The sequence below is a fragment of the Aegilops tauschii genome, chromosome 1 (genome assembly GCF_002575655.3).
Source record: "Aegilops tauschii subsp. strangulata cultivar AL8/78 chromosome 1, Aet v6.0, whole genome shotgun sequence".
NCBI classification, from domain to species: Eukaryota; Viridiplantae; Streptophyta; class Magnoliopsida; order Poales; family Poaceae; genus Aegilops; species Aegilops tauschii.
In genome coordinates this window covers 493,077,638-493,104,433 of record NC_053035.3, presented here as the reverse complement: position 1 = coordinate 493,104,433, position 26,796 = coordinate 493,077,638, and the positions used below count along the sequence as shown (strand labels likewise).

The 26,796-nt window shown below is 44.8% G+C and overlaps 1 protein-coding gene and 1 non-coding gene across 2 annotated transcripts; both read right to left on the bottom strand.

Annotated features, from left to right (window-relative positions):
• Nucleotides 1-6,330: 6,330 nt before the first annotated feature.
• Nucleotides 6,331-6,403, bottom strand: TRNAR-CCU (transfer RNA arginine (anticodon CCU)). Its single transcript has one exon. It is a non-coding gene; the product is annotated as a tRNA-Arg (tRNA).
• A 3,858-nt stretch (nt 6,404-10,261) lies between these two features.
• LOC109764260 (sister chromatid cohesion 1 protein 1) lies at nt 10,262-16,959 on the bottom strand. Its single transcript, XM_020323103.3, has 20 exons — nt 16,814-16,959; nt 16,549-16,617; nt 16,376-16,434; nt 16,199-16,243; nt 16,096-16,115; nt 15,927-16,003; nt 14,370-14,466; nt 14,161-14,242; nt 13,993-14,071; nt 13,704-13,864; nt 12,991-13,028; nt 12,736-12,888; nt 12,466-12,634; nt 12,329-12,384; nt 12,097-12,256; nt 11,930-12,026; nt 11,505-11,635; nt 11,339-11,423; nt 11,123-11,235; nt 10,262-10,708 (listed from the first exon to the last, which is right to left on the bottom strand). Exons 1-20 carry the CDS (start codon nt 16,864-16,866, stop codon nt 10,626-10,628), a joined length of 1,827 nt encoding a protein of 608 aa, XP_020178692.1. The 5' UTR covers nt 16,867-16,959; the 3' UTR covers nt 10,262-10,625.
• Nucleotides 16,960-26,796: the final 9,837 nt, after the last annotated feature.

Below are 26,796 nucleotides of genomic sequence, written 5' to 3'. Positions count from 1 at the left end.
TGGGGATCACGAGGCCGCCGGGTTGCTTGGTGCTCGGCGCCGGAGACGTGCCATTGCTGGGAGAACTGGTGTTGGTTATGGAAATGTGCCAAACAAAAAAAAAATAGAAATGCAGCATCGAGTTGTTACTGTTGCATGACAATGATTGGTGGCATCAATACTGAGCAGAATATTAGAACCACTCAAGCTATGCATTGTTTATAGTTATTTTTTGTGTGGGGAATATTGGTATTAGTTATCAAAGTCAAAAAGACCCAAATTTTAATTGGCTATGGTAAAGTACATATAAGGGGATCTCTCAAATTTTCCACGATGAATTCCCTCCTTGTACAAAGACTGACGAGTAACCTTTTGTTGGGTTTCTCCAATTTGTTGACAACTTCTGGATCCGGGTTTGCTACGTACCATTTTATTCTCTAGGAACTAACACATGTTCCAATAATATTCCAGAGTGTCAAATCAACCTTTGGTTTTTTTTCATTATTTTTCCTTTTTGTGAGTGGAATTAAAAGGTTCTACTAACACATAAATGAAGTAAAAAAAGATGGGCTGACACTATTGCATGGCAAAGTAGTTTTGATTACACCACCAAAAATTCAAAAGGACATTCTGAAATAATTATGTTGGTTATGGAAATGTACTTGAATGGAGCATATGATATTACTGTCGGATGACAATGATTGGTGGTATCAATAGTACTCAGTAGAACGATAGAACCTCCCAAATTTTATATTGGTGGTTCTTGTTTTTTGTGTATGGGGAATAATGTACTACCTATTGAAATAAAAGAAGACTCGGAATTCAAAATCATTATGGTATAGTACACATAGGGATCTATTTATTTCCATGCTCTAAATCACTACAAATGTGATGGTGCGCACATAATCTTGATCCTTGTACAACGATCGACGGGTAACCTTTTGGATGGATTTTTTCGTTTGTTGATAACTTTTGGAACCAGATTTGCGACATGCCATTTTATTCCCCATGAATGAAAGCATGTTCCTATAAGTATTCCAGGTGTCAGATCAGCCTTTGGGGCCTTTTGTTTTGCAGGATTCTAATAACACGTAAACGAAAATAACAAAATAGTTGGACATGAGAACACGTTGCGTGCTAAAGGAAGTTAAAATGCATAGACTACTACATGCGAAAGTACTTCTGGTTGTAACACCACGAAAAACTCGATTTTTTTTTGAAACAATTAGGGAATTTGCTGTAATGTTAGACTGAGCGGAGAATTCCCTTTCGAAAAATTGCATGCAACATACTCGAGAAGGAAAACAGTTTCTATGGTTTTTAACTCTACAAATCAAACCAGCTCCATACTAATCATCTCTTTTTTTCATACACAACATAGACGCGGACGTTCATACATGTGTAGATTACTCACCCTATGAACACGCACACGCATACCCTATCCCTGTAAGCACCTTTGAGAGACCGAGCCGACACATCATCTTGAGATTCACTCCCCGCAAAAAAAATTAAAAAAAATCTTGAGATTCACGGAGTCACCACAAGCGTTGTTTGGCACCCAAACCAGCATGATTCAAATTATACATCGTGTAAATATCCTTGGGGCTTGGGGCTCCCAGTGCTTGCTCACGCATTTTTAGCGTCAACACTGTTTTTTGAACCTACTACTAGCCTGGTTTCGAAGCGATAACGTAAATTAATGCCGAACATGAGCAGCACCTAGCTCTGAGGTACGTAGCTGGGGATCACGGGGCGAGGCGGGTAGAATTCTAGTAGTGCATCGGAATTCTGAAAACATACATACCAAATTATTTAGAAGTAAAAACAGAATAGTCGGACATGACGACACGTTGCGCCTAAAGGAATTTAGGATGTAGTCAGAATATATGCACCTGTGCATAACAAAAAGCAGTTTTGGTTGAACCAGGGAGAACATAGAGGAACTTTCTCAAAGAAGCAGGCGCTTGATGTTTGATGAGAGAAAACTAGAGGCATGCAAATTCCAATAGAAATGCAGGCACTTTTCCATGAAGTTTGATCTCGCTTTGGAAAATACTGCTAGCATGCAAAGTACGTATTCCGCCCGAAGAATGGAAAGATGGTCTGAAATCAAACAAAAATAAAGCGAGGCCTATGGAAAAGAAAACAATTTCAACAGAATAAGAATCCTCCCTCTTGGAGTTAATTTGTGTATATAAACACCCACTGGAGAGCTCAAGATGCCTCGCCCCAACAATTTTTTTTTATTTTTTTACATAGAACTTCTGAGCTTTATTCAAACAAAAATGTTCGCTGGGCAGTCAGCCATTAGGCTACTAACCAGGAATTTAGCGGCTGCAATGTTTGAAGTTTCCATCGGATAACATAACATAATGTAACGACGAACACGTAGCGGGAGGCGCGGGAGCAGGAGCTAGCTGCCTGCTCGCCGGGGATCACGAGGCGAGGCTCGCCGGGTTGCTTGCTGGGTGCGCGGCGCCCGAGGGGTGGCATTGCCATTGGCTTGGCCTGGCTCGACCCGGCATGGAGATTCGCGTGCGCGCGGGGCCGCCGATGCGGACCTCGATCAGTTCAAAACTGCTCGCTCGCGACGGATCCGTTTGGCCGCACGTCACTGTACGGGCTCGGGCTCTAGCTAGCGACGCCCAGACGCATGGGTGGTCTCGGTCCGAACTCCGGGCCAGGCCGGCTAGCTTGCTGCCCAGGAGAAAACGACCGGAGCCATGGACGGACGCGCCGTTTCTCGTGGCCTTTACCCCCTGGCTGGTTTCCTCTGCCTCCGCACATGCACCATGCACCGGCCTCGAGCAAAGCACAGCAAAGCAGCGGCGCACTTCACTCCGATCGCCATCGCCATCGCTCGAGCCCTTTGCTTTCTTCTTTTTGACGTTGTGTTGTTTCAAGCGCGCCATGGACATCTCGTCTCGTCTCGTGGCCGGTGTTCGGGACAAGGCCACTTGTCGAACGTGAGATGACCATGTACTGACTGGCACTTGCTTTTGGAGAACGGACATACAGTAGTTTGTCACGAACTGGTACACTGTGGTGCGTCGTCGTGACGGACGGGGCGGGCGTGCATGGGCAGGGCCCGGTCGGAGGGTGGAGCGGCAGCGCCAACACGCACGCACGCACGCACGCACGTATGATCAGCAGTGGCGTCCGCTGTGCCAGCACTGTACGTGATCTCCATGTCGCTGCCATGCCATGCTCATGCATGCACGCACGGTTGCTCGCCTGCGAGGCTCCTTTGTTTTTGTCCCTGCCTCTGGCTCTGGTCCTGGCCCTGGATGTGGTTGGCTGCGCGAGGAGGGGAGGGTGGTCGTGTGGCACTTGGCACTGTGCCCCTGGCGCCATGGGCGGACGCCGGTCGGTCGGTCGACATGTCGGTCTCCGGGCTCTGGCTGCACGTGGGCGGGCTCGTGCCAACTGAACCCTGCCTGCGCGCCATGGACGAGCTGTCCCACGCGCGTACGTCCACGGGTTTTCCGGCGAGCCCGGCGCCCCGGCCCGGCCCGGCCAGATAGATTCCCCAACAATGCCTGTGCGTATCGCTCGCTGCCCCCCTCTGGCACCGTGCGTGCGTGCGTGCGTGTCGCCGCCGGGCTGGCATGCCCCCCACCCCCACGTCCGGCGTCGTGATAATCTACTGATCGCCTCCGCGATACGATAAGAGCTGGCAGCGGCATGCATGTGCCGCCGTGCGCCATGGCCGCTCGTCCGTCGCGTCGATGCGTCCCTCCCTCCCTCCTCCCTTCCTTTTCTCGTGCCTTTTTTGCACCTAGTACAGGCCGGCCGCGCGCGCAGGCCAGGGCGCGCAGGCCATGGCCGCTCGTTCGTCGCGTCGATGCGTACGACGGGACGGGGCGTGAGACGCACACGTGTCCGGCTTTACGTCGTCCCATGGAGCGGCCGACGAGACGCGTCGTGACCCGACGCCGCACCGGTCGATCGCCCCGGCTGGCCGGACGATTCCCCACCGATCCGCCGTAGCTTAGCTACAGTCTAGACCGCCAACGTGTAGCCACGAGCCGCGCTTGATTGATCCCTTAGCCAAAAGCTAATATGCTAATGGAGTATAGCTAGCCAATGCAACAAATTAAGCAGCTCTCCGCATAGCTTGAGCTACGTGCACGAGTGGCACCAAACCGAACTGGAGTAAGATCGCGTCCACCCGTCGCCACACTCACTCATGCACTCCACCAACAACCACGTCCCTCATGATCGATCGGTCCATCTCCGGGCCGGGCATTATCGCATCTAGCTAGCCAGCCAGCCAGCGAGAGCACCAGCGTACGTGTAGCCTAGCCACGAGACGAACAGACCGAGAATTTCCTCGATCGGCCTAGGCTTAGCTACGTCTACGTGCACGACTGCCACCGAACCAAACTGGAGTAAGATCGCGTCCACCGGTCACCACTCGTTCACTCAACACGTACAGATCAAATGATCCGTCCCCGGCCCACATATATCGCAGATATATACTAGCTAGTATTTTCATATATATTTTTGAGCAAATGATACTAGCTAGTAGTAGTATATAGGTAGCAAGAGCACCAAGGAGCCGGACGCGACGAACGAACTGAGCAATCCATGGCATAGCCTCGGCTACGTGCACGACTTCCACTAAGCCAAAGTGGCGTAAAATTAACTAGCCCCCATCTACCCCCGTCGACCCATCGCTGACAAGAACACACATACCAAACATCAGCAGCAAACACGCGCGCACACACGCACACATATCATTAGCTAGCGAGCTAGCCGCACGTCGCACGGAAAAGAAAGATCCTCGATCGATGCCACAGCTCCATCGATCATGAATTCATGATCGCTCTTTCGATCGATCCACCGATTATTCCTTTCTTTCTTTCAGTGCAACGCAGCAACAAAAAGCACACTGATCCGTCCGTCGATCCATCCAACAAAATTTTGATTGCGCCAAAAGCCTAAAGGTAGCAAAGGCTAATAAGCTAGCCGGGATCGATGAAAGGTATATCTATCCGGCGTAGGAGACTGTTAAATATGCGCCGGGTCGTCTTCGTCTACCGCTCACCCATGTGCATGTGCCGGAGGGAGGAGGTTGCCGGTCTGGATGCGAGTTTCTTAATGCCATCGGATGCAAAGCAGCGCTGGTTAATTAACCTAGCCCTTGTGGCGCACTAGTAGTAGCAGCGACCGTAGTTTAGTGGGTCTACATATGTTAACAAAAAGAGGGGATTTGGTGGGGGGGACATGCACGGATGGTGGCGCCGCTTCGCCGCTCACCGCAGCCGGCCACCCCGGGTGAAATCGGCTTTAGCGTCCGTGATGATGGACAAGCACGATTAAACTAACTACGTGTGACCCAGCCAGCCACGGCTGCGTGGACGGACTTGACTCGTGTGGTGTACGGCGCATGCAGGCCGGCCGACGAAGGAGAGGAAGAAGAAGAAGAAGCTCCTACGTGGCTCTGAGTTTCAAAAGAAGGTGACGGACGGACGGACGGGCGGCAATGATTGACTATTCTGGGCTGATGGTGGTGCAATTAACGAGGTGACACTATTCTGATCGCGGTGCAATTAACGAGGCGATACGTGTAGACCAGAGTCAGAGTAGCTCATGTCCTATGTGGTGGTGGCACGCTTATTAGGCACTACAGCTTCTCCGGTGCTCCAGTTAAGTTTCAGATTTTTCTCAAAAAAGAAAAGAAAAAAAGAGACCAAGCCCGCATGTGCGTTGCGGGGATGGCTAAAACACAACTTTTTTGCCTAAAGGTGGTGGTGGCGAGTCTGCAAGTTCTGCTCGCCATTTTTACATGGAAACAAAATGGATTTTGTGTTATGATCACCTACTTCGTCTAGTCTAAAGGGAAAAAAGGTTGAAAAACGACTTTCACCTATGCGATGGTGGCACGCTTCGTAGGCACAGCATCTCCTGTGCCCCAGTTAAGTTTCAGATTCTTACTCCTTTTGGAGGTACTGTCTAGTTTGAACACAAACTCTGCACAAAGTTGCTGAGCATAGCCAGCAAGTTATGTTTCAGATTTTTCTCAAAAAGAAAAAGGAAAAAAATAAGCAAGTTTAAGATTTTTCTCATAAATAAAAAGAAAAAGAAAAGCAAGTTTAAGATTTTTCTCAAAAAGAAAAAGAAAAAGAAAAAGCAAGTTTCAGATTCTTATACTTCCTAGCAGTTTCCATGTGCGTTGCGGGGATGACTAAAACACAGCTTTTTGCCTAAAGGTGGCAGTGAGCGTGCAAGTTTTGCTCAACATTTTTACTTGGAGACAAAACTATTTGGTGTTTTGGTCACCTACTTCGTTTAAAGGCGGAAAAAAATCAAAAAAGGTTTTAAAATAGAAAATAATTACCTAGAGATCGCGCCAGGTAGGGGTCGAACCTACGACTTTCTGCTTAGGAAACAGACGCTCTATCCACTGAGCTACAGGCGCTTTACGCTGCGATTTTCAAATTTACCGAACTTGTCCGTACACACGAGTTCCATCCGTGCAAGCCAAGGAGACACAGAGTTTTTCCTTTTTTCTTTTTTGCAAATATAAGAAAAACTTGGTCAGAGTTACAAAAACCGAATAAAAAGACACGCACATCATCCCAGACGATTTTTTTTAACTGCATATTCCAGATGAAAGTTACAGACGAAGAAAATACAGAGACGTAAAATTCCACAACATATTCCAACCCGCCACCTTTTCACCTTTCACCTTTACGCACAGCAGCCGAATCCGCAGACACTCTGCAACTCACATCCAATTATGCACCTGTCTGCCGCCTGCCAAGAAATTCAACCGGGAAACCGTGTTAAGAAACGGATATGTGCCCCTTGTTCCCGAATAGAATCCGATGCCGCTGCCAAAGAGCCTCACTAATTCTCCCACTCCCCTTGCTTCCCCAGCTTTACTGAACCCCCACTTGGCCCAACAAAGCACCTTTCTCTGAATAATGCTCCCGTTCTTATCGCCATAATTCCCCCTCCGAACCGAAAAAATTCCTTCCGGTTCATGTGCCGCCTTGTCGTCGTCGCCTCCACGGAAATCCTTCGCCCCCCGATTCCATGTTCCTCAGATGCCGCCATTGCGTGTCCGAACACCGTCGACAGCGATTAGGGTGTGACTGGTGTCCTGTTTTTTATTTTTGAGGAACTGATAGGAACACCCCCTTTCAAGTAGAAGCAACTGTTTTTTTTGTTGTTGGAAAAAACAGAGTTTTTTGCTAGAAGAAAGAAAGAAAAAACAGAGTTAACCAGTTAATCAAGGGAAAAAAGTGATAATCAGACTATGGCCTAGTTTTGGACACATGTTTTTTTTTAATTTCCTTGTCATATTGTGCATGAACAAATATTCATGTGTTTCTTTTTTAGGTGCCAACCACAGCCAATTTTCTTTAGAGGCGCACATGCATCCTGGTCTCAACACGTCACCGGTACAAATTGTCTTTTCACTAGCATTGTAGCGTAGGACTATGATCTACTACTTGTAGTACCATGAGTAGAGCAGATTTAAAGGTGCTTTCTCTAGAAGGTTAGGAAAGGGGTCAGGAGGGCAGCTACTAGCAAAATACCTTTGCTTTAGTCCTGATCATCCATACCATACCACACCAGGCTGATTAGTGATATTTCTTATTCTTACTGCAACAGGTAGTGATCAGCTAGTGCATCCTGGAGGAGTTGATCCATCGCCACCCCATCATTGCGGAGATTAGCGGCGATGATGATGGTTTTGGCTCTTTTTAGACATGTTCATGACAAATGTTATCCAGGGCAGGGCCCTGCCTTGCTGGTTTGGTGCCTCGAAGTCAGCACCGGATGACAAAGCGAAGGCAACCGCGGGAGAAAATGGGCGGCATCATGACTACCAAGTTGGTTAAAGCCTAAGCTCCATCACCCAAAGGAACATCATTGCTTCAACTCCCCTCACTGACACTAATGGTGGTTTTCATTTCTTTGTGTTAGTATAATGCAATGTGGGTCGGGATACTAGCTTTGCTAGGGTTAGGGCTTGTTCGTGCACATGGTTATGGCTAAAATGTTAGCGGCAATGTCCAAGTCATGGGCCTCACCTGCTTCCTTGTGGTTCCGGCAGGCTGAAAAGAGAGACTGACTGAAATGAGACTTGCACTGCACTTTGGATTGGAGTTCCTGATTTGCATCCGGTTCCGTTCGATTATTGGGCAATAATTGGTGCATGGAAAAACAAGCAAGGGGTGTATGTCGAATCATCCTTGGACAACTGCAAATTGTTTGAAAAGGCTGGAAGTATCCAGCGGACACAAGAAATGTCAAAAGTGACTTGATTCACCATTGATTACAATCACTTTGTCAACAATGAGAAGAATATCCTATGAGTTTGGCGGAAAACTAGGGTATGGTAAGTCTACTATGGTGTAAAGGTTGACAAAACCGACCTTTACAAAAATCATCGCCAGTCAAGATGCTAGCCAATTTGCATGGCCTATGAATGTGAACCCGAATTTGGGTGCCACCCACCAGAGTGTGTGGCAATGTTGCCAGGAAGAATGCTGAATTCTCGACCGTGGTCTGGCTCCCTTGAGAAGAAGAGATCAGGCAGGCGCTTCGCCGGAACATCACACCGCCCGTCACATTCATGTCTGCTCAAATCCACCGCTCGATGCTACAAACTTCATTAGTTGATGGAGCAAGGAGTGATCTTCTCCTATGTAATACTTGACAAACTTCAGCCTTTAGTATACGCAGATCATCAAAGCCGCGTTAGTGTGCCGAAAAACTACTGAACCAGTACTTGAGCACAGCAGCAAAAGTATTAAGCCAAAGACGCGTCACTACACGTCTGCACTAGTGCAGCACTGCAACATTAAGCATGAACTGGAGCAGCAGCAAGCATACCATGCTTTCAGCTTCGGCCACCCCGACGCCTACTTCAAGAACGCAGAAGAATAACTTGTCCAATAACATATTCAAATCAAATGATGCAAAGAGGGGCGAAACACACACCGTCTTTTCCCGATAGGCAAAACCGGATGACAAAGCGACGGCAACTGCGAGAGAAAATGGGCAGCGGCATCATGACTACCAAGTTGGTAAAAGCGTCTCCAAAGCCTAAGCTCCACCTTCAAAGGAACATCATTGCTTCAACCCCATCACTGTCACTAATGGTGGTACTTATTTCTTTGTGCTATTAGTATAATGTAATGCGCGTTCAGATCCTACCTTGCTAGGGTCAGGGCTTGTTCATGCACATGGTTAATGGCTAAATATTAGCAGCAATGTCCAAGTCACGGGCCTCACCGGCAGGCTGAAAAGAGAGACCGAAATGAGACTTGTACTGCACTTTGAATTGAAGTTTCCAGATTGCGTTCGGTTCCATTTCGATTATTGAGCAATCATTGATGTACACGTGGACACGCTTATTGTCTCAAAGGATCTGCATGGAAAAACAAGCGTGTAGGTCAAATCATCGCCGGGCAACTTCAAATTGTTGGAAAAAGGCTGTAAGAATCCAGCAGACACGAGAAATGTCAAAAGTGACATGATTCACCATTGATTGCATACATTATGGCCTTTGTCAATAATGAGAAGAATATCCTATGAGTTGGGTGGAAGACTAGGGTATAGGAAGTCTACTATGGTGTGAAGATTGCCAAAACCGACCTTTATGAGGATCATCACCAGTCAAGATACTAACCAATTTCCATGACATGATATGCATATGAACGCGAATTTGGGTGCCGCCCACGAAGTGTCGGCATAGCAATGTTGCTGGGAAGAATGCCGAAGAAGGGATCAGGCAGGCGCTTGGCTGGACAAATCATCACTGCCGCTGCCATATTCATGTCCGCACCAGAGCCATCTTGCGACACCGTAAACTTGCATTTGAAGGAGTGATCTTCTCTGATGCAGTCCTGATGCACATGTTAACTTGACACAGTTCAGCCTTCAGGATATGATGAAAACTGCTCTGCTCTGTGGTAAGGTAACCGCAGATCTGCTACTTTCGGTAGCTGCCTGAACACTGAAGCAAGCCTTTTTGTTTTTAGGAGCAAACAAGGGATGGCGATCGCCCACCTGAACACATGCATTGCAACGAACGACCAACATCGCAATCACAGTTTCTTGTTGAACACTCAAGCTTCAGCAAGAAAAACTATTGCCACATAAAAGATATGTCGCAGGCAACCAGACTCAAGCAGCAGCAAGCATGGCACACTTGCAGCTTCAGACATCCTGGCACTTAGTTCAAGAACACACAAGAATCACTCGTCCAAGAACATAATCCAACCAAATGATGCAAAAAGGGGCGGAACGTGCATCATCATTTGCGATAGGAAAAACATACAGTAGTATAATAAATATCCGGTTAAACAGACTTAACCAGCAGATCTCAGGTACCATAAATATCCCCCCGATGAACATAGTATAAGCAACTAACCTACACCGCCTGTCAACCCTCTTGATTCTTTCAGCGTAGCATATCTTACAGAATTTCCCTGTGGCCTGACCAAACTACTGCAATAACACAGCACCATCACTCCCTTGCTTCCCACCAGCAGATATATAAGCAAATTACCTACTCCTACAAGATTTCTTCCTGTGCAGACTTAAACCACTATAGATATATAAACATGAGATGTGCAAGAGGCTCCAGGTCTTCCGGGCGTTTAAGATTAATAGGGAGATGATCACATGTTGGCCCCCCTTGAGATCAGGATGGGTCCGTATGGTTCCACCTGTGTGACCTTGATGCGATCGAGCGTTGCTAAGACTGCACGGCATAAAACCCTCAGTAAGCAACAGTTTGCATTCAGTGACATGACCAAACAAAGCAGTTAAGAGTTGCACTCAGCGTCCTAGGGGTTATCCTTCTAGCCAATGCTATCAAGGAAACTTGGTGGTTTCTTCCCCAGTTCTCATGCTATGACAAAATATATGATCTGCTTTTAACACCGCAGTCAAGTTAACTTGTCAGAATCTTATAACCCATCCAAGACCCAGCATAATGAAAGAGAACAAGCAAGCATGGCATGTAATGTGCGTTAATTATAGTTATCTGTCCATGGAAATTACAAATGATCAATAAACAGCAAAGCAACTATATAAAATCATGCAGTAAGACCTTTGATTTCTTATTTACTCTAGTGATTGCACGATCTATTCACAATGTAGAACTATTCCATACCACATGTTTGATAGAATAGGCGGGCAGCCTGTGCTGTATTCATCCCATAAGTTAGCTGGCTTAGCGATTCAGACGGCGGGGCATCCGGGCTCTCGAAGTGGAGCTTTAGGTACCTGCATGGATTTAACTCCAGCGTCACACGATGTACACACTTGTACTCCGCGAGTCAAACATAAGCCACCCAGGAATTATCAGCAATGTGCTCAGGATACTTACGAGTGAATTGATTCAGTGATGTGATCGGGAGGACTGGATTGCTTTGTGAACGGGGTTTGAGTGGGTTCTGTTTCTACCATAAGATCTGAAACAAGAAATGTTTTTAACTGCTATTTTCAGGGACAACAGTTTAAGGTAAGGACAGAAAGGCAGAAATGCAACCAACCAGGAGTTGGTTCAATATCTGAAAGCCTTCTCAGCTTGAACTCCCTCCCTTCTTGCTCCATTGGGAATTCCTCTTCAACTGGATCAAGGTTCCCCAAGCTTCGTCCAGATGAAAGCTGCCTCCTCTTGGCCCTGCACAATAGTCCTCAGACAGTTACACTAAGAAACTAAGCAAGACAATGAAAATCACAGGAAGCTGCCACTTGTGATGGTTAACATCAATGATCAGTCGTTTTCCTTTATGTACAACGCAACGTCAGGGAGACAGCTCTAACAGTTTCTAGACAGAGCATAGAAATAAAAGGATAACCCAGTACAAAGAGAAAACTTTCTTAATCACCGAGTTTTTTTTTCATAACAAGATCACACAGTCAATTATTCGTGCAACTAATAAAGAAGGAGGATACTATCAGTATCAACAGTCACCTTCCACTTCCAGATTGTAACAGTATTTCTGGATCCAATGGCAGAAATCCCCCCCTTCCAGAGCCACCAGAGCTTGAAGCTGACCTGCGACTTAGCCCTACAGCATAGTTGATGTCATGAAGCGGCTAAAGAAGAAGGAACTTAAAAAAGAAAGGTTTCCAACTTACCAGGACTTCCAGGTGTAACACTAGGGTCACCATGCGGACCATCAAAAACACCTTCAAATTCTCCACTCTTGTTTGCTCTCATCTTTTCAATGCCATCTGTGAAGTCCATTGGTGTGAAGTCCATTGGTTGAGCTCCCATTTCATTCTGATCTCCTTGAGGCTGCCAGTTTAACCAATTATGAGATAAATGTTGATGAAAATAAATCAATAGAGAAATGTGTTCTGAAACAACCTGAGGCGGAGAGTTTCTCGGCTGCTTTTCTTGTGATGATGATGATGATTTATCTCCTGTATGAGATAGCGTGCAGCTTGGAATTAGCACTTTTGCAAGTTAAACGTGGGTGACACAAAGTTCAGTGTTATAGTTACCTGAAGAAGATGAGGGCTTTGGGGGCTTGACTTTGGTGCATTCCTTCCAGAGCTGCATAAGCTGCTGAGGGTAATATATCTCTTGTGAGTCATCGGAGCAAGACATTAGGGCAGACGGTGGCAAGTCCATGAGCTCGCCTATCTTAATTGCCTTAATAGGATTGATTTTCTGCAAATAGTAAACAGCAAAACAGCAATTCGGTAAGTACAATGCATGAGTTCAGAACTATCGGAAAATAGGTGGTTCCAATCAATAAAACGTTGACATACACTCCTGACTTGACGCCTTTTAGAGATGAGGCTTGATGGGTCCTTCAACCATGACTGATATACATTTCCTGGGATCATTATCTGGTTATCCATGATCACTTGGGGGCCCTTGCCGCGTGCTTTCCTCTTTGCTCGTTTAGTTGGTTGTTGCTCCTGTATTGCGAAAAGCAATCTCATGTAAACAACATCAAATTCCTTTTCCATATAAGAGTTTCAACTAAAGCCAACTATTCATCAGGTAAAAATGGTACAGACCGTCGTCTTCTGCTCCTCTTGCTCCTTCAATGAATCCCCTGCAGAAGATACTTGCCCTATAGTATATGAGTAGCTGAACTGGGTCCGTGGTACAACTTCTAATATAACATGCAACCAGTGAACTAGCCAAAGGCCAATAAGCTACATGCAAGATTCGTTTCAAATAGAAAGGTTCCACATCAGTTTACTTGCAAATCCAGTATTATAAGTGCTGCTCATGATCAGTCATAAAATAGAGTGAATGGTATTATCAAATTACCAAAAATCTGTAGTAAATTCAGCTGCAATCAATACTGCACTACTTACCCACTTAATCTATAATATATAGTCCTGCCGCATTCAAATTGGCCATTTACAAAACCGACTGGGGATAATGAGCGAAGACGATATGCTTAGAACCAGCGCTACTTGACCGAATAGCCATAGCGCACAATATGCTAAGCACCAGTGCAAATCTTAAGCTCTCACAAATAACCTTAAAGTTGTACTATTCCAGAAGAAACTCTAAGAAAAAGTCAATGCGTTCAAACAAGTCTTGGTGGAAGTTTACTGAATTGAAATAACATGGTAAATGTGTCGCGACTCGAAATGAGATGGAAATTGGTGTCTATTAGCGTTAAACCTAAATCATTTCGAATTTTACAATGTGATAAGCCATTTGCCATTTCCCACTGTAGCATCATCAAATATACTAGTCATGTGCTTAATTTCACCTTGTTGAGGTTCTTCGTGGATGGGGGATGGGGCAGCACACTGTTCCTGTTGTTGAGGAGGGTCTTCTGGCCTTGGTGGAGAGGGAACTAGTGTACTTGGAGCCTCTGGGTGTCCATCGAGTGTAATATGGACTGTGGTGTCATCATCTGCTATGTCAAATCTGCACAATGAATATTGGTACCCACGCCAAATTAAAAGAAGACGCAACATTGATGATACAAGAATGGCACACTAAAATAAGAATAACTTTTCTTTTCTTTTAATTAGGGAAACTTAAGTCTCCTTTACCTCTCAAAACGATTGAAGATGTCAGTTTCAGCAAGACCAGACTCAAAATTATCGACCAGGGTAATGTTGACTGCCTCAGCTGAGATACGATCATAAAGAACCATGAGTTAATAATCAGTAGCCCTTAAGAACCCTCAAAGAGCAATACCAAAGAGCAGAAAGAAACACCTTGATGATGACGGTCGGCGCGAGAGATGTCATCATCATCCAGGTTGACATTGACATACTGTTCATCCAAATCCTCCAGGCGCTGCACAAGCATAGACTTCAGTCAAGATGAGTGCAGGCAATTCAGACAGAAACTAGGAGACAGAAAAATCCATCCATGCATTTAATCAGAGTTTCAACTTCCAGAATACACAGGTGACAATGATTACCATTCCCCGGAACCTGGCAGTATCAGTATCTGTGAAAAGCACGGGCTGCTCCACCTCCATATCCATCGCGTTCTCTGGCAGTGTTACTGCTTCATACCTGCAAGAAGCAGAACTTTCAGATAAAAGTGACACACTTCTTTCTTAATCTTAAGACAAATCATTCTCCATAAACCCCTTTTCTCAATGGCAATGGCACAGTAGCAAGAGGTTAAATATCTCATTTGGAGTGACAAACTTTCAAAGGCGAGCGACAAGAGTCCGCTCTCTGATCATGACAGAATGCTAAGATATGTCATCAGTTTTCCAAGGTGATCAAGATCCCCTCTGAACATAGCATTATTACTCAAGTACCATACAACCCCCAGATCTGCTATAATTAGATCATACATTCTCAAAAGATTGACTGATATTGAATAAGAAACCAATACCAAAATAATAAGTCAGCACTGAACAACCCAAAACCAACCAATATCTCACTGTCCCAGCCAGCCACCCCATTATTAAAATTGCTAAGATAACAAATGGACAAACTATGTCCTAAAAAAGCTGGAGAAACTATAAAATGCATAAAGTCTTGCATAGAACACACATACATATTGTCCGGAAAAACCACCTTGCAACCTGGAGCTGATTAAAATTGGCTAACCCACACATAACAATCAGCAACATACAGAGACATGAATACCCGCATGAACCCTTGCATCAACAGCTATAACACCCAAACGACCCCACTTAGCCAAAGTTGCAACCCATGAATTTAATCAAACAATCAGAATATCAAGACAGGAGCCACAAAATCATATGAAGGTCTATATGAATAGCTGCTGCCCCAGAAACACAAGAACAGAGTCAAGTTACAGCAGGATCACACAGCAAGGACCCAGTTACATTTCACGCAATCAGTGATATGGCATCATCAATAAAATTCTAGAAACATCTGAAAACACCACAAAGTAGTGCCGTTGGTCATTGTAAAATCAGTAGTGCGGAATGCAGCACGCACCAATAGTTACCAAGCAAGCTGACAGACTGACGGTGTTATTAGGCATCTTAAGAAATTTCATAAACAAAGAAAGTTCAGTTGTTCATACGGCTACTTTGGCACCTTGCAACAGCCTCCAATCTAAACCATCAGACTAACACCACACGGTCAAAGAAAATTCCATTTCCAGAGAGAAATGGACACCAACTCTCCATCATCACCACGCAAACACATTCAGAAACTTGTAAAACATCACAAATCACATATCATCGTAAACTCAATACTGTACAATGCAGAACACACCAATTGGTAGCAAGCAAGCTGACAGAGACTGCATTGCTATCAAGCCTCTCAGAAATTTCATAAACAGACAAAGTTAAGCTGTCCATAGATAGAGCCACCTTGGTACCCTGCAAAAGCCTCCAATGCAAACCATCAGGCTAACACCACACGGTCTAATCTAAACACACAAAGAAAACCCATTCCAGAGAGAAATGGACGCCGGCTCTACAGTATCACCACGCAAGCACATTCAGAAACTTGTGGCAGGGCATGGAGACGGAGAGAGCACTCACTTGGCTTGAGCCTTGCCCTTGGGGAGGACGGTGTGGTCCACGGCCGGCCTGATCTTCCATGCCTCGTTGATCTCAATCTGCGGAAGAAATCAGCACGAGCGTAAACCGAACCACCAAATTACCAAGCAGGATGCAGAGAAATCGGGCGAAACTGGAAGTCGAAGTTTACCAGGAGACGGGACACATCATCTGCAAGGAACAGTTGGAAACGATGAGCATCTGAACATTTCGACAACAAAAAAGTGCAGCAAGCAGGCAAGAGATGGACTGACCGTAGAGAAGCTTCACCTTCCTCTCGTACACGATCACCACGCCACCTGCTCACCACGCCACCCAAACGCACGCGCACACAGGAGGCAACAACAAACACGCGTCACATCCCCGAGGGAGAACAAGAACAAATCCGGCGAGAAAAAGAAGGAGCTAAATAACCCGGCCGGACGGCTCACCCATGAGGATCCCGGAGAGCCTGAGCGCCATGGGCACCGACGGGTTGAGGATCTCCTCGCTGCAGCATCAGACACATGGCAGCACACGCGGATTAGAATCGCACGAGGACGGGGCGGACCGCGAGCTCGCAGCAGAGGGAAATCTTTGGGATCGGGGGAAGCGGGCGGCTCACCAGATTTTGATGATGTCGAGCTTGTCGAGGCGCTTGCGGTTGATCTTGGCGTGGAGCGTGGCGGCCATCCTGCAGAACAGAGGAGCGTCAGAGGAGATCGAGGCGGCGAGGAGCCCGCATTGGGAGCGGGTCGAACGGACGCGTCCGGAAACGCCCGGGACCGAGCGGGAAAACGCGAGACAGGCGAAATCGGCGCCGGCGGCCGCGACCGAGGGGACCGAGCGGCGGCGGCCGGCGGTGAGGGAGGGGAGGGGAGGGGACGCACCATATCTGGCCGAGCGGCGCCTTCCGCGCGAGGAGCTGGTGCGAGTAGAACATCCCGGCGGCCGCGAGGAGGAGGTGGCGCCGCGGCGGTGCGGAGGGCGAGCACGGGAGAGGGGTGAGGGAGGGGCGGAGTGGTTGGGGTGGGGGTTTTGGGAGGGGTTGCGGGAGAAATTGGATCATTTGCCCCACTTTACTTCTCCATTTGATCATTTGCCCCCCCTGAGAGGCTACCGGGTGGGGCCCGGGGCCACTGTCATTGAGACAATCACAGGGCAAATCATCCAACCCCAAGTAAAGTGGGGCAAATCATCCAATCCCCCGGGGTTGCGGTGCGCTTCCGTGCGGAGGTGGGAAGAAAGAGTAGTGGTGGATCGGAGGGTAGTTCCGGCATTTCAACGTGCCGCGCTGAGGCAAGGTTGCCGTGGGTGCGCCACTTTTGCGCGGCGCCTCCCCTTAGAAAGGCCAAATTACGTGCCAACCCATTTCGGGCACCTCTCAGATACTCCCTCCGTCCGGAAATACTTGTCATCAAACTGGATAAAATGGGATGTATCTAGATGTATATTAGTTCTAGATGCATCTCTTTTTTTTCATTTTGATGACAAGTATTCTCGGACGGAGGGAGTACGATTGATTGATTTACAGTTGTGATTGATTCTTGTAGTTGATTTTGATTTTGATTGATTCGTGGGGCTGAAAAGTGAAAACCGCATGGTTCCTCTTTCGATGACGGCCCGCTTGCACTAGCCTTTGTACTACAACCATTTCCGTCCACTTCATCAAAACTCTTCAAAAGAATCATTTGGTTTCCTCTATACAAAACGAGCGTCCTTTCACTTTTTATATTACAGTTGAAAAAGATGCCATTGCATTTTTAATCATGCGTTCTTCTGTCTATTTCGCCTTATGAATCATGGGGAACAAATATGTTGTTACAGGTGGTCATGGCACGAGAAGGCGGCCGAATGGAGTACTTCTGCAAAAACCCGATGATGCATTTGCTTATTGAATTAAGTGCTTGTAGATTTTAAGGCGTCGGAGATGGATCACAAAGAGGTTGTCTGCGGTGATTGGAGGAGTGGCGTCTTGGTATTATTTTGGAACAAGGAGGTAGTGACTTCTCTTAAGCATAAGACACCGGATTATATTGATGTGTTTGTGGGGAGTGGGGAGGATAACATACCGAGATTGACAAGCATGTACGAGGAGCTGAGGTGGAGAGACATTTAACTTGGCAGAGACTCGGAGAGTTGCATGTTGTGTGTGATATGCCTTGGATGGTGTTGGGTGACTTGAACCAAGTTATGCATCCATTTGAAAATGGAAGGGATACTTAGTCTAAGAAGACATATGCAAACTTTCAGAGATGTCTATACAAGACTGTAACCTCTCTGATGGAGTCAAATCAAGCAGATTTCGGGCATGGGGTCCCGACCTAGTAGCCTTGGCACAATGATAACAGGAGACACGGGGATTTACCCAGGAATTTCAAGGTGAGAAAATTCCTAAGCAATGAACTACTTAGCAACGGAATAAGTACTCAGATGCAAGCATAGCACAATCATCATGGTGAAATAAAAACAAGCACATAGTACAAGTAGCGTGAACACAGGATAAGAAGGCTGAAGACAAACTAACTGAAGAAATAGGATTAAGGAAATTGAGAAAGTCTTCAGTCAAAGTCTTCAAACAGTAAAGATCAAGTACTTCAACACAAGAATGAAGAAATGAAAGGGTTGAGGAAATAGAACCAGTAGCTTGGTGAAGACGATGATATGGTAGACCAGTTCCAACTGGTATGACAGTCGTACGTCGGGTTGGAGCGGCTAGGTATTTAAACCTGCGGACACACAGTCCTCATCGTATTCTCCTTGAGTTAAGATCACACAGATCTCGCCCAATCACTCGTGGTAAGTCTTCAGGTGACTTCCAAGCCTTCACAGACTCGGTCACTTGGCGATCCACAATTTCCTCTTGGATGCTCTAGACCATGACGCCTAACAGTTTGAAGGATGCACAATCCTCAAAGGTAACAAGCATCGGTTCCACACAGGAACAATCTCTTCAGTGATTCTCAATCACTTTGAGTTTGTAGGTGTTTGGGTTTGGGTTTTCCTCACTTGATGATTTTCGTTCAAAGTCCTCGGAGGATGGGATGCTCTGAATGACAAGTGTCAGTTTCTCTCGGAGCAGCCAACCAACTAGTGGTTGTAGGGGGTGGCTATTTATAGCCTACAGAGCAGCCCGACATGATAAGACATAAATGCCCTTCAATGATATGACCGTTAGGTGGGAAGATATTTTGGGACAGTTGGCACATAGCAAAGCAACGGTCGGATATTTGAGCTATCAAATTCCTTAGGGCTATCATGTTCCTCACTTGTAGGCAATCCGCACTGGCGAATTCCTAACTCCTTAGTCAGAACAAATTTCTCAGAGAACAGAAGATTTTCGTCTCTGTCACTGAAGAAATTGACTGAACTGTATGAGATTTCCAATGGCTTCACTCGAAAGGATTGATAGGTGTAGGATCTTGAGACGAGCATCACTTGGAAACTTTTCCTTAGTTTTACCTCGACCCCCTTTAACAGTACAGTGTTTCCTATGACTCAAGAAAGAGAAAATGAAACTACGAAAACAAAGTCTTCACGCTTCATAATCCTCGCATGAGTACCAAGTCTTCAAGGTCACACCAATTTCTTCACTTTCAAAGTATTCAAGAAAACCAAAGTCTTTAGCTGAAGACATTCATTTTTAAGGGTCGACTTTCATCGTAAATATCAAACTCCTTATAGACTTATAGACATATGTACACTCACAAATACATTAGTCCCTTAACCTATGAGTCTTTAATACACCAAAATCATTAAGGGGCACTAGATGCACTTACACTTTCTCTCCCCGCGGATAGAAACACGGGAGCACATTAACCCCCCTCTCTCTTCTAAGTCTGGGCCCCAATATAGGTCTCTATCACTTTGTCTCTCGGGCATGCACACATCTCTTCCCCCACTCTCTAGGTCTCCCAACATCTCTATTTCCCAAGCACACGCACTATATAGCAGTGTATCTTTCCCATATACACAAAACGTTGGCCCCCAAACGTCTATCTCCCTAATTATGTGGTTCTTGCACACTCTCCATGTTCTCTCTATCTCTCTCTCGCATTAATTGATACACACCTCACTCACCACCCCCACTACACACAAGCACCCTTTGCCTCCTTGTGCACCACTCTCCTCTTTCTATCTCTCCCACATGCGGACCTGACCCAGCTCCTTGCCTATATACATATATGTCGTTATTCTTTCCATAGCTCCCTAGCGTATCATCGATCTCAATCTCGCACGTTGTTCTCACCACCATCTATTCTAGATCTCTCATGAAGTCTCTATCACGCACAAGATGACTCGCTTTCCTTGCGTCTCCGTACATAGGCCACTTTCGAACAACATCAACCTTGTCTCCCTATCTATACGCCACTTCCGCACACAAACGACCCCTCTCTCTCTCCCCTCTCTCACACACACTCGATGTCTCTTCCAAATAGTCTGCTCCCCGCCCGCACCCATGCTATCCCGCTAATACACATGCCTTTCTCTCTCTTGGACACACATGTCGCACCATTCCCCCTTCCCTACTAGGTTCACATCATTGGTGGTCTCTCTTCTCCACATACACACACTCCCTCTCACGCACACGCGTGCGCACAAACACACACAACACCCGTCTATCTGGATCCTTCTTTAAGACACACACCCTTGCATATTCTCTCCAACTCTAGGTGTATATATATCCCCCCTCTCTCTCTAACTCACATGCGCACCAAAATTCTCCTTCTCTCTAACTCACACATCTCTCCCCTTGTCCGCATGTGTATCTCACACACTCACTCTCTGATTATGTCTATGTGTCTCCACGTTACACAACACAAAGCCCCATGCACATGTCTCTCTCTATCCTCCACACACACAGAGACACACAAAGAATCTCTTATCAGTGCCTCGGTCTCTCCATATCACACACACGCGCTATCTCTCTCTCGCACACACGCTCAACCAAGGTTTTCTCGTGAATAACTTACCATCTATTCATCAACAGTCATGGAAGTATGACGAACACGAGACGTGAAAAAGAATGCATCTACACGTCTGTAGAACACCTAGTATGACTACAAGGACTAGAGCGAGCCGAAAGCGCGTCGCCGTCACCCCCTCCTTATCAGCGACAGGAAAACCTTTGTTTTGCACAGTCGGGAAGCCATCATGCTAAGGCCCCACATTCTCAGTCGTTAAATAGGATGTAGATCCAAGTTTATGGAAACAAGTATCAATGATACGTTTGTATTTTCATACTTATACTCCTATAAAAGACTTAGTTGGTGATGATGGTGTGTATGCCATTCGTCATTTCTGACCATTAGATCTACATCTAACGACTGTGAGGTAAGTTGTTGCCTTTTCCCAACAACATCCCGCTTCTCTACTCCAATTTGCAAAAGAAAAAAATTTAGTATCTTAAAACCAACCACATCCCTCCCTCACCTCATCAAAACAACCCGAGGAATAAATGCTGACTGAAATATAATATATTTTTAGTGATATATGTATTTCAAAATTAGAGTGTTTTCTATCAAGTTTGTGAATAAGTATTATTCTACTTATAATCCATTGCAACGCACGTGCACATTGCTAGTATTTCTATAGTTTCGAGTTTTCCATCAATATATTAGTTGGTCGATATTTAGTTTGAACTAGCAGAATGCACGTGCGTTGCTACGGGCTAAAATACATATAAATAAATTAAAAGAAAAAATTAAGGTCGTCTTCAAGGTTGAAACTCATTTCTCTCACATAGAGCCAAGCATGTATGGGCATCAAATGGGCGCCAAGCGAACGTCTCCAAAATTTAACCACCTAGACAATCCGGGCTCCCTCAAATTAGCCCATATGTAGGAGAGAAATGTGGTTGTCCGGCCTATCTGACATGTTATCACCAACATGCGGTCCCAACACAAAAGCGCCACCCCACGACGCACGGTTCCATTTTCCTGTCATACCCTACCCTTTTCGCTCGGGTTTCCATCGTAGTGGGAGATTTCTCGCTAGAGCCCTCTTCACTTAAACCAGATGACGCCCACCGCACCTTCGACATGGCGCCCTATCTCCTTCACACTGTACTTCCCCATGGACCGTCAAGGAGGAATCCCTTGCCAAGAGCCCCGCTCTACGTCCTGATACCTTTCCCCAGTGTTCGTGTCGATTCACCATCGCCATCAACGGGGAGGTATGCACCACCCGGGATGCCTGCCGAGCGAAGAAGGTAGATCCAATGTCTCCTGATCCATTGTCATGTTGTAACATACAGTTGAATGTCGTGCATTACCACGAAACAAAAATATGATGTCCGTTGTTGGGCATGCAACTGATACGCCACTGTGTCCGTTATTACTCTTGAAGCAACCAACCAATGCATTTACCATTCTATCCTAACCAAAAAATTAATATGACTTATGAAAAATATGTATGGACCGCTCGCTCATGCAATTTGCTGCAAAACCATCTATACTAAAATGCAATTTGCTGCATTTGACCAACCCCTACCCACATCCCACTCACTCTCAACCCTCACTCTTATCACAAATCCACTAACTCATATTTGGAGTGAGCCTGTGCGCTGTGGTAGGTGAGCAACAAGGGACATGGGTGGCAACTGCCTTCAGATGCAATTCACTACATGCCTATAGCAAACTTTCTAGATAAAAAGATAATGCTACCTCAACATGCACTCAACAAAAAAATGAATTATAGATCACAACAAAAAGTATTTGATGACTTAAAGCAAGCAAATACTATTCTTGGTTGTTTTCTTTTCTATTTTAGTAAGCAGGTAAAATGAGTACATTAGTCATCCCCATCAAATGCTTCAAAAAGTAGGCGGTAGCAACAAAAACAAAGCAAACTTCTTACTGGGTTGGCAACTCGTGCAAGTATGTTTGCATGGGCCATCATAATGCAATACAGATAAACTTGAACATAAAAAACAACATTGATCGGAGATATTAGGTACAAGACCAAATGTATGACCCAGGTTTATTGTTGCTCAAAGACCACTTTCACATGATCTCCTTATAGTGTAGGTCAGGGCACTTGGTTCTCTACAAACATACTATTTGAATTAGACATCACCGACGCACGTAAAACTGCAATGATAGAAAGCTATTTCATAATTTCAACAAATAACGGCCAGCAGATGCTAGAACAACTCTTGCAGCTAGCATGAATAGTAGAAGAATGGAACAAATAACCCACTTTGATCAATATATTCAGGTAGGGGAACCCCCTCCCCCCTCGCGCGTTTGAAAATTCAAAAAACAAACAAATAGCCCGTCATAATGAGGTGTCATAAGCTGCGCTATGGCCTCCTCCGAGCTCCCGTGCTCATCGACAGTTACCTCAAGAAAAAGTTGAAAAAGAATCTTGCTGTTTATAGATGACAACTATGGCAACAAAAATTAGACATACAACATCAACACTGATGGATTTCATAACACCTACTTGTTTTATGCGGGTATATAAGCTCTCACATTTTGCGCTACAAGTAAGAAAAAACGTAGTTAGTTTATGTTCCATTTTGCAATAAATAAGCTTATATAAAAATGCTTATTATCAGACTTTTTTTTCTCCAAGCAAGAATAATAAATGGGAAGAAATATATCTGCTTACTATAACTGCATCCCAGCAAGACTAGGCATAAATGTGAAGAGAATCTAGCTTATAGGAATATGTGCGATCCATTGTTCCATATACATAGTTAAGAGGAGAAACAACGAATATCACCTATAAATTTGTTTTGTACAACAATTCCGCAGTGCAAGATAATCAAAGAGGATAATACTCACAGTTCAATCAGGCACACAGTTAGAGTGGCAATCATAGTATTGAAAAGAATTATCTATAAATACATGCAAAACAAGCAGGTGTGCTAGAAATACCAGAAATGCCCCCTCCCCTCAACAAGCTCACAATGCCTAGCCTCTATCACTAAATATTCATTCCTCTGTACTCTCTTCTATGCAGTCAAAAGCTGAATGCTTGGAAAAAAGTACTGAACAATCAGTGTAATATTTGTGAGAAAGGTGTATTGCTGCTTCTGCAATTTTCTAAACATATGAAAGTGTACTAATCCAATGTGTGTTGCAACGGGGGCACATATAATTTAATAGTTAGAACAACCTTTCAAGTTTCTTTCACCATTAAATTACTCCTTTTTTCCTTCTTCTCCTCCCACTGTCGGAGTTGGCAGCCAGTGGAGCCGAACTCTGCCTTCTTTTGCCCTTGCCATGGCCGCTCCTGTCGTCCTCGTTGAACAACTCGATCACCAGTTTGTTCTTCTTCTCAAGAAGGTTCCAACGCCCCAACAGCTACCTCACAAGCTGGTAATAACTGTTGTTGTTAGTTGCGGCGACAAAGACCCCGGTCAAGAGGTTGTTGATGTTCTTTATCTCCTCCCCGTAGTTACCACAATATGCTCATGCAAGAACAATTTATACATCTATTGATGCGTCATCGGTGTATTCACTTCCTTGACCTCAACTCCCATGAGCATCACATCGCCGTTCTTGCCGCAGATGTTCATGTCACCCATAGGACAAATTTATTCGAAGTCGTAGGTCTGCACGAAGTTATATATGTCTCATAAGCAGATTGTCTTAATTTAAAGGAGAAGAAACTACTGTAACGATATATGATTAACTTGAAGGAACTATTGAAAAGATTACACCGCAAGTTTACCTCGAGCACTCACATTGTCAAGCACTTAGGAATCTTGTCTGTAATTGTGATCACAATACTTGCTCCCGTACGAATTTTTTACGACTGCAAACCATAGATAAAAATAACTATTAACAGCAACACGGATTGTTGACATAGAATACATCATATGAAATCAATGTTAAAAAGAGATATGCACATACATATGGCAGAAGATTTACCTACAATGAACTTGAGTTATATCATGCTATCGTTCACTCTGTAATCTTCAATCCACACTACATGAGGGCATAAGAAAAAGTGTGCCATTTTATTTGCATAAGGAACTTGGGAAGTGCATACTTATTGAACTGATTAGTGTTCTGCTTCACACCATTGCATCTATGCTACTTCTACTGCTCCCACGAAATGGCATGAGATGATTGTGCCATTTCTCAGCACTGGAATATAAGCTGACTGACTGCCAGTGAATAAGACATATGTAGCACGTAGCAAACCCCCTACGATGCACATTCCTTCTTTATATCAGAGTACAAAAATAAAACTGCAAATTAAATAAATAAATAAATAGAAATCTATGTAACAAATTGGATGGTGTCCGCAACTATGTGACATATCATGTTGTGTATCTTCTTCAACCAGATATGGGCACATAACATGTTGTATTCTCTCAAATCTTTCGGTCACCGAATACGATCATATAGGCTAGAGTCCAAGTGAAGCTATGCATCGAATTATGTATCTATAAAACTGAGCTTACTACAAGAGAGGTAAGCACTCACTGTCACTAATATATTTATCTAGTGAAGAACGATCTGCCGAACTGGAACTTTATACTCAACGGGAAAAAACTGAACTAATAAAGACTGGCAATGGTACTCATGCGCAATTAGTTTAACCGAGCAAGAAAATTTAATCATCAGGTTAAAAAAGTGTAAGCTGAGTGACGATGCTTTGCAAATTCAAACATAAAATAGGAGACTCGGCATAGCAAACATACCAATTAATCAGGTAAACGATTTCGTTCTCTGCACTCTGTAGTCGCCAAACGGAAGATTTGTTCTGTGAATTCTTTGGATGAATGCACACGCTTCCATTAATCATACAGGCTGTTCAGATTGCCAACTCCAAAGCCTACAAAAATCCTCGTAACGCATCAGCTCCACTAAAAGCAACTCATGCATCATAACAACATTTGACTCTTTCTTTATCAAACAATGTCAGCTAACCAACAAAAAGTTATGTATTGAAAATAACAATGTTGACAACATGAAGCTCCTCCCCTCCGAGAGTCACTGCCAAGAAAGCAAAATTAGTTTATATTCAGAGCTTGTTAATGCCCCATTAAAGACCAATTCTACATCAGGGTGAGACATGCTAGACCTTCTGTCTTCAACAAGTCAAAAGCTTCTTCCTTGTTGTACAGTATCACACCCAACATCAATTTTCAATAATCACACCCTCCCTGTGAAAAAATGACAAAGAAAATGTCATGATTTCTACATACTCTCAGAGATGAGAGGACTCACCTTTGGTGTCAGAGCCCGAGTGTTCGAGACCGAAACACATAAAATCTTTTAGAATACTCAATCTCTCACCAGATGTGATATCCCGGTCCCTTTGTTCTTTTATTTCAGTAAATATCCAAGGCTGTCAAGTATCAAATGTCATGCATTAGCATCAAAGCAATTTAATACAATTCCACACAAGGGCATGCCAGTATATACATTTCATGTGTTCCATTATGTTTAACAAATCAATGCATAGGTTGTTTCAATGGTTATCAGACATTCGAATTCTCAATCAAATATCTCATCTAGTACAGAGATGTAGAGAGTTTTATTAAGCAAGTAAAAGCATCACAAAAAATGTTAGGACCTATGAGCATACTGGTTTTGCATGTATCCTCATGAATTACGACGATTACATGCCAGAGTTTACCTTGTCTATCAGGTATCAGTTCAATGTAAAGTACGCATTATAAGGACCTTTCAGTAACTACGTAAACAATATGAATGGACAGTCATCAACCATCAGCCAGCTACGGACATGGACCAGATAAACTGATTTTAAAAATAATTTTCATCTGAATTTTGAGATCAAAGAAGAGGGATCAGTGAGACATTCGTAGAAGAAGAGCAAATGTGAAAATAACAGTTTACATGCTAGTTGAGCAACTACGGAAGACATACAAAATACTGTAGCTATTAAA

What these genes read in the sequence shown, in the direction of transcription:
- LOC109764260 (XM_020323103.3), bottom strand. Translation starts at nt 16,866, where the DNA reads ATGTTCTACTCGCACCAGCTCCTCGCGCGGAAGGCGCCGCTCGGCCAG. An exon ending in CGCCGACCGTCATCATCAAG is followed by an intron (nt 14,072 to 14,160) that starts GTGTTTCTTTCT and finishes ATCGTATCTCAG; the next exon opens with CTGAGGCAGTCAACATTACC. An exon ending in TTACAATCTGGAAGTGGAAG is followed by an intron (nt 11,636 to 11,929) that starts GTGACTGTTGAT and finishes ACTATTGTGCAG; the next exon opens with GGCCAAGAGGAGGCAGCTTT.